This window comes from Aegilops tauschii, chromosome 7 (assembly GCF_002575655.3).
Source record: "Aegilops tauschii subsp. strangulata cultivar AL8/78 chromosome 7, Aet v6.0, whole genome shotgun sequence".
Classification (NCBI taxonomy): Eukaryota; Viridiplantae; Streptophyta; class Magnoliopsida; order Poales; family Poaceae; genus Aegilops; species Aegilops tauschii.
In genome coordinates, this window is record NC_053041.3 from 62,199,429 (window position 1) to 62,208,174 (window position 8,746).

The 8,746-nt window shown below is 42.6% G+C and overlaps 1 protein-coding gene across 1 annotated transcript; it reads left to right on the top strand.

Moving 5' to 3' along the window:
• Positions 1-7,822: 7,822 nt before the first annotated feature.
• LOC109761752 (histone H3.2) lies at positions 7,823-8,448 on the top strand. The gene has a single exon (XM_020320575.4). The coding sequence runs from the start codon at positions 7,887-7,889 to the stop codon at positions 8,295-8,297; it is 411 nt and encodes a 136-aa protein (XP_020176164.1). The 5' UTR covers positions 7,823-7,886; the 3' UTR covers positions 8,298-8,448.
• The last annotated feature ends 298 nt before the right edge of the window (positions 8,449-8,746 follow it).

The following is an 8,746-nucleotide window of genomic DNA, read 5'->3' on the forward strand; positions in this document are numbered from 1 at the left end:
CCGGAAATATTCGGGGGTATACCGGTATTGTACCGGGACCATCGGAGGGGTTCCGGGGGTCCACCGGGAGGGTCCACCTGCCCCGGAGGGCCTTATGGGCTGTAGGTGGAAGGGAACCAGCCCTTAGTGGGCTGGGCGCCAACCCCCTAGGGCCCATGCGCCTAGGGTTTGGGGGGAACCCTAAAGGGGGGGCGCCCCCCTTGCTTGGGGGGCAAGCTCCCTCCCGCCTTTGGCCGCCGCCCCCCTCTGGATCTCATCTAGAGGGGCCGGCCCCCTTCCCCCTTCTCCCTATAAATAGAGGGGTGAGGGGAGGGCTGCAGCACCACATCCAAGGCGCACCCCTTCCCTCCCCAACACCTCTCCTCCTCCGCGTGTGCTTGGCGAAGCCCTGCCGGAGAACTGTCACTCCACCACCACCACGCCGTCGTGCTGCTGTTGGAGCCTTCTTCCTCAACCTCTCCCTCCTCCTTGCTGGATCAAGGCGTGGGAGACATCACCGCTCCGTACGTGTGTTGAACGCGGAGGTGCCGTCCGTTCGGCGCTTGGATCATCGGTGATTTGGATCACGACGAGTACGACTCCATCAACCCCGTTCTCTTGAACGCTTCCGCTCGCGATCTACAAGGGTATGTAGATGCACTCCTCCCCTCTCGTTGCTAGTAAACTCCATAGATTGATCTTGGTGATGCGTAGAAAATTTTAATTTCTGCTACGATCCCCAACAAGATTAGCATTATGATCGTTTAGTTTGTTGCTAGTGCTTTCTTCATGACTTATACATGTTCCTATGACTATGAGATTATGCAACTCCCGAATACCGGAGGAACACTTAGTGTGCTATCAAACGTCACAACGTAACTGGGTGATTATAAAGATGCTCTACAGGTGTCTCCGATGGTGTTTGTTGAGTTGGCATAGATCGAGATTAGGATTTGTCACTCCGATTGTCGAAGAGGTATCTCTAGGCCCTCTCGGTAATGCACATCACTATAAGCCTTGCAAGCAATGTAAATAATGAGTTAGTTGCGGGATGATGCACTACGGAACGAGTAAAGAGACTTGCCAGTAACGAGATTGAACTAGGTATGATGATACCGACGATCGAATCTCAAGCAAGTAACATACCGATGACAAAGGGAACAACATATGTTGTTATGCGGTTTGACCGATAAAGATATTCGTAGAATATGTAGGAACCAATATGAGCATCCAGGTTCCGCTATTGGTTATTGACCGGAGATGAGTCTCGGTCATGTCTACATAGTTCTCGAACCCGTCGGGTCCGCACGCTTAACGTTCGGTTCGATAGGAACTTTGGAGTGATTGTTTGTCACACGTTGAGGGATTGCCATATGATTTAATTATGTTATCATTATGGAGAGACTTTGCACCAGTGGAAGTATGAACCCTAGGCCTTGTTTTCAAGCATTGCAATGTCGTTTTTGCTCACTTTTGTTACTAGTTACCTCGCTGTTTTTATTTATTCAGATTATAAAAATATATTTCTATCATCCATACTACACTTGTATCACCATCTCTTCGCCGAACTAGTGCACCTATACAATCTACCATTGTATTGGGTGTGTTGCGAACACAAGAGACTCTTTGTTATTTGGTTGCAGGGTTGTTTGAAAGAGACCATCTTCATCCTATGCCTCCCACGGATTGATAAACCTTAGGTCAACCACTTGAGGGAAATTTGCTACTGTCCTACAAAACTCTGCGCTTGGAGGCCCAACACGAGTCTACAAGAAGGTTGCGTAGTAGACATCAAGCTCTTTTCTGGCGCCGTTTCCAGGGAGGTGACTGCTTGAAGGTAAATCTTTAGATCTTGCAATTGAATCTTTTAGTTTCTTGTTTTATCACTAGTTTAGTCTATAAAAGAAAACTACAAAAAATGGAATTGAGGCTGCCTCATATGCTTCATCTTTTTAATGTCTTTCGTGAAAATGATGGAAAGGAAAATTGTGCTCAAGTGTTAGAATAAGAAGTCAATAAAATGTTTGGCCCCAAATCTTTGAATGATAAACATGATTGCAATTTTGTTAGTGTGCTTGCTATGAATATTCATGACACTAATGATGATTGCACTAGTCATGATAAAAATGTTTCTTATAAGCATGTCAATTTTTGTGGAGTGAATAGAGTTTGTGAAGACATGCCTTATATGGATGATAGATTTTGTAAGAAGCATAAACATGATGAAACCAATTGGTGGCTTAAGGTGATAGATAAATTTTCTACAAAATTATGCTATCTTCATCCCATTACTTGTGAACTTTGCAATAGAGTTGGTCATCTTAATTTCCAATGCACACTTTTCATGATCGAATTGTGGCTAAAAATAGCAATAACTTGATCACCCTTGAACTTTATAATGAAATTTGTTTATTTTTGGGGTGTGAAGAATTGTCACATCAAAATAGTTGGTTTGAAGCATTCATATTCACCGACCATGTTGAAACTACTCTTAAAGAAATATATATGTTTTGCATGGTAAATTGCAAGGAAAATGCTTATATTGCCAACTATAATAAGATGGGAAAACCAATAGAATGTAAAAGTACTAATGAAAGGGTAAAGATTTCCACTTTCCCTCCTATTGTCTCTCGTGGTGAAACAGGTTACGAGAATGAGCTCCCTATGCAACCAATCTCATCAATAAGGAGCTCCAAAAAGTTGATTAAACCCACACATGATGTGGAGAAGAAAAACAAAAGATGGAGAAGCAAAGGTAAAAAAGGTATCCCTTCCAAATTATGTTGCTCCTATTATTGTATTGCCTATTACTCATTGTGATGATTATGATTGGGAAAATAATGATACTTCTTATAATCTTGAAAATCTTTTTGGCACCAACTTAGAAAATTGGGATGATAATAATTGCTATATTATTGGTGTTATTCATACTATTAATGATGAGATTGATTATGCTTATGATATGCAAAGCCACAGGCTTGGGGATGCTATGTTTGATGAGAATAACATGTTTGAGAATTTATTTGCTCCAATTAATGTTTGTCGCAAGCTTGGGGATGCTATGCTTGATGAAGATGATCTTTTTAGCCCCTCTACTTTGAATGATCAAATTTGTTATGATGATTGCATGCCTCTTATTTATGATGATTGCAATATTTATGAAAGTGGGTTTGAAAGAGTGTCAACTTTAGATAATAATTATCCCACTATTTTGGAGGGTGTTGAATCTTATTATAATGATAAAAGTGGATTTGGAGAGGTCATGACTTTATTTAGTAATGATTCCACTATTTCAAAAGAGGTTTCAATTAACTATGATGAGAACAAAGTTGCTACTTATGATGATTATTGTGATGATACTTATGTTATAAAAAGTAGTGATAATTATTGTCATAATTTTGAATATCCTTTTACTGAACATTACTCTTTTAATGTGGAAACAATTTATAGTATTCATGTTTCATATGATGCTCCCACTATTATGAATGAGAATAAATTTCCTTATATGGAGAGTAATAAAAAATTATATACAGGTAGATCATGAAAAGAATGATTTATGTGGTGGTTATATTGTTGAATTCATTCATGATGCTACTGAAAATTATTATGAGGGAGGAACATATGCTTGTAGGAATTGCAATAATATCAAGTTTCCTCTCTATGTGCTTAAAATTTTAAAGTTATGCTTGTTTTGCCTTCCTATGCTAGTTGATTAATGTTCCCATAAGTTGTTTGCTAACAAAATCCCTATGGATAGGAAGTGGGTTAGACTTAAATGTGTTAGTGATATGCTTCATGATGCTCTCTTTATGTTTCAATTCTTATCTTTTATGCGAGCATCATTGAAATCATCATGCCTAGCTAAAAGGCATTAAAGAAAAGCTCTTGTTGGGAGACAACCCAATATTTAACCCTACTGTTTATGTGTGTTCACATGATTAAGTTACTATAGTAATCATGTTTATAGCTTTTGTTTCAATAAAGTGCCAAGTAGAACCTTTGGGAAGACTTGGGTGAAAGTTATTGCGATCTTGGTGTAAAAAACAATATAACCACAAATATATGCTTGTAGGAATTGCAATAATATCAAGTTTCCTCTCTTTATGTTGAAAATCTTGAAGTTTTGCTTGTTTTACCTTCCTATGCTAGTTGATTCTTGTTCCCATAAATTGCTTGCTCACAAAACCCCTAGGCATAGGAAGTGGGTTAGACTTAAATGTGCTAGTCATACGCTTCATGATGCTCTCATTATGTTTCAATTCTTATCTTTTATGTGAGCATCATTGAAATCATCATGCCTAGCTAAAAAGGCATTAAACAATAGCGCTTGTTGGGAGGCAACCCAATTTTATTTTTGTTTCTACTTTTTTGTTCCTGTTTTCCAATAAATTTATCATCCAGCCTCTGTTTAGATGTGTTTTCATGTTCTAATTTAGTGTTTGTGCCAAGTAAGACCTTTGGGATGGTCTATGGTGATAGTTGATTTGATCTTGCTGAAAAACAGAAACTTTTGCGCTCATTGACAGAATTTTAGAAATTCACAGAAGCGTGATTTTGATCTGTTTCCAGATTGCTACAAACTATTCTTTTTTCGACAGATTCTGTTTTTCATGTGTTGTTTGCTTATTTTGATGAATCTATGAGTAGTATCGAAGGGTATGAACCATGGAGAAGTTAGAATACAGTAGATATAACATCAATATGAATTTAGAATGAGTTCACAACAGTACCTAAGTGGTGATTTGCTTTATTATACTAACGAATCTTACGAGTTTTCTGTTGAGTTTTGTGTTGTGAAGTTTTCAAGTTTTGGAAAGATTTGATGGACTATGGAATAAGGAGTGGCAAGAGCCTAAGCTTGGAGATGCCCAAGGGTGCCGTGGCAGAGTGCCGGAAAAGGCCTCCATATGGGATCTCGCGAGAACAAGAACTTGCCGTGGCGGAAAAAGTATTTTGTCTGGCTCTCTGTTGGTTTCCTGATTTTAGAGAATTTATAGAGGCGAAATTAGGTCAAGTGGAGCCTCGTGGGCCCCACGATCCACCAGGGTGCGCCCTGGTGCCTCGTGGGCCCACGCTTCATCTTCTGACCCACTCCCAAAACTTCTAGTGTCTCTTTTGTCCAGAAATAATCTTCAAAAAGTTTCGTGGAATTTGGACTTCGTTTGATACTTATATTCTGAAAAACCAAAAACAGGCAAAAAAACAACATCTAGCACTGGTCACTAAGTTAATAGATTAGTCCCAAAAAATGACATATAAGTGCTTGTAAATGTATATAAAACATCCAGGATTGATACTCTAATAGCATGGAACAATAAAAAAATCATAGATACGTTGGAGACGTATCACGGCTCTTTCCTTTCTTGATTCTTTTATGATAGGTGATTATCACATTAAAGACGTGATTCCACTACCATTTCTGGGTATTTTCTTTTATATTGTGCTAAATGGTCCAAAAAGCCTTACCTGAGGGAAATCAACAAAAAGAGGTGCATGAATGCGGTAAAATTCCACAAAGCCTACCATGCAGACACAAAATGACTAGCAAAATTATCACATAAATTGGACTCATCAAGGCAATATAATTCTGGAACCTTGGACCTTATCTCGAAAACTTTGGTGGTCATCATTAGTGTTGGCCTATCGGTGAGCGCACCTTGCTTAAGACTGGTGTCATGAGGGAAGGGAACCGAAAATTGTGTATCAAACTTCACAAGAACAACATCCTTATAGTGATCTGCCACCTTGAAGTTCCAATGACTTATAATGCCACTGATAACATATGCAACAAAGAAGGTAGGTTATAAAACAATGTCGTGGTCCTGTGGACACTGAACATGACAACATTGTCAACGAGACCATAATCCACTCCAACTAAACCTTTGTAGCGTAAGTTATACTAAGTACATCAGGAGAAGGGGCGTACAACTGCAAAGGAAAATAAAGAATGGTTAAAAAATTGCACATGAAACGAGAATAACACATCTAGTACTAACGTAAGTTGAATGTCGTAATCAAAGTTAAGGATATCGGTAATGTTGAGAGTTAGGTTATATGTACATATTACACTACAGTGTAAAATGAATGAATATGCTATTGTAGATGCTATTACGACATGACCAGTTTCGCACCCAGACCCACTTATTTCCATATGTTTGGAGTATCCCAAGGGTGGAAGGAGCTGACTTTTCGGCCGTTCCTTTTGTTGGGTGATGGCCGAATGCTGAGTGAGGTGGGGCTTGGGTCCGTGGATGTTGGGGTGGCGGCCCTGGGATGTTAGTTGCATCTCTGGCTCTCGAACGAGCATCGTTGCAGTGGTGTTGGCGGTGCCTCAGTCATGTGAATGGTGAGGTGCGTTGTGGCAGGTGGTCTTGGTGACGACCAGATCTCAATACAGATATGGAATCCTGGATTTCGTGTTAGGTCTCCCGACATGGTGGGCCCGGTGGATTGAGTCCCTCGGGTGACGACGTCTGCCTATCATTTGTTGAGGGAGGATGCCTGCCTATCATTTGTCGAGGGACGACGACCGCCTCTCATCTCGGTGTTTGACGAACACATTTGCCCCTCTCATTTTCACGTTCCAAACTCCGCCTCTTTGTTCTTTCTGCTAGTCAATAGGGACGACACTCCTCGGTTCAGGGCTAAAGGGGAAAGGGTCCTCTCCGACAACAATTTGCCAAAGTTGTTGCGGCATAGTTTAGTGGTTCATTCTAGGTGGGGCGTGCGTTCATGGGCCATCTGGTGGTGTCTCATGGTGGTCCAACCTTTCATATGCTTTTGCTTGGCGTCTTTCTGCCGATGTCTATTAGTGTACTCTTAGTGCTTGTTATCAGGATTCACAAATCATGTTTCCTTAGGCCGTCTGACTTTATTCATAAAACGGGATGAAAACATGTTTTGAGAAAATTATCTACTATCTCCTCCTCCGTTAGAACATGAAACATACGGTTTGCGATTAGCACATGTATGACGGGACATCACTATCTTCTTTCTAATTTTTCAACACTTCTCAACAACTAACAAATAATATAGAATGCTATCCTAGAACAGGGCATGTCATCCCTATACATCATTTGCTTTTCCATGACGAAGCACGAGACACTTAGCTCGTACCACGTATGAATGTTCATTTATTCAAGTGGTCATAAATTTTACAAACCAGGGAAAGAAATACAACTGCGTCCAAAGAGAAAATGTATCTCTGGACACTCAAGGACGAACAATTTCGGGGTCCCTTTGATTTGCAGAATTTTTGAAATGTAGGAATAAGAAAAATACAAGATTAAAGTGCCATGTCATGTTTAATCCCGCGAAGCTAGTGAGCCCCAAGAATTCCGAGTATTCGACGTCACAGAAAAAACAAAGACATTGTATAAAAAGGTTTGAGTGGATGATTTTTTCCCTCTGAAATAGAAAATCCTAAAAATTCTCTAAGGATAAAAATCCTCCAAAATTCATATGAGGTTTCTCTGATCAAAATTCGTCTGCGAATTTTCCCCACAGAACTGAATTTGCTACGTACCCGTGAAAAAATAAAAATGAACGCGTCCTCGCGCAATACCTGCCCGAGTGTGCACCGAAACGCGCCAGCCAATGACAGCGCAGGCACCTCGCCAGCCAATCACGTCACACGAATCCCCATCCCGCGGATCGCCCCCCACGATCCGCGTGCTCACCCCGAAACCCGATCGCAGCCGTCCATCTCCCTCTGATCCAACGCCCCAAACTCCGTCTCCCTCCTCCAGCCCGCGCCTTCTGCCCCCAAAATTTTCCCCATCCCCCGCCCACCCCTCCCCCCCATCTATTTAACCCCGCGCCTCACCACCAGACCGCAGCACAGCTCAAATCCCCCACCGGCGAAGCATCCCCATTCAAACCCTAGCCTCCTCCCACGTCCAGCTCCGATGGCCCGCACGAAGCAGACGGCGCGCAAGTCCACCGGCGGCAAGGCCCCCCGCAAGCAGCTGGCGACCAAGGCCGCCCGCAAGTCGGCCCCGGCCACCGGCGGCGTGAAGAAGCCCCACCGCTTCCGCCCCGGCACCGTCGCGCTCCGTGAGATCCGCAAGTACCAGAAGAGCACGGAGCTGCTCATCCGCAAGCTCCCCTTCCAGCGCCTCGTCCGCGAGATCGCGCAGGACTTCAAGACCGACCTGAGGTTCCAGTCCTCCGCCGTCTCCGCCCTCCAGGAGGCCGCCGAGGCGTACCTGGTCGGGCTCTTCGAGGACACCAACCTGTGCGCCATCCACGCCAAGCGCGTCACCATCATGCCCAAGGACATCCAGCTCGCCCGCCGCATCCGTGGGGAGCGCGCATAGGTTTGGCCGTAGCAGTTCGTGTCTTGCGATCTGGTTGTAAGGATGTGTGCCGGGTTTCACTGTAGTGTTGATATGATGTTTGGTCTGGTGAGGTCTTCCCTGATGCTGTGACCCTGAAATGGAATCGCGAATGAAAAGTTCAGTTATCTTATGCATGTCTGTCATGTGGTGTCATTTGTTTCCTGCGTAATTGTTAATATCATCTCCTGTTAATTAGATGACTGAAAAACACATGACCTGAACTATTGTTGCACACTGTGGCTTGGATCTGGTCATTCTGTTAGTCTGCCCTGTCATTTCTTCTTGGTTGCTGTGAGATTCAGTGCTATTTTTCCTATCAAGTAATTTTGTACACTATGAAAGGCAGATTGTCATTCCATTTTCTACCTGTCGAGAAGGCAAGAGGGCTTGGCTGCTTGGGGCAGGATGAGAAGGAGATGAAATGGGTT

Excerpts from the sequence above, each read along its gene's own strand:
- LOC109761752 (XM_020320575.4), top strand. The coding sequence starts at position 7,887 with ATGGCCCGCACGAAGCAGACGGCGCGCAAGTCCACCGGCGGCAAGGCC.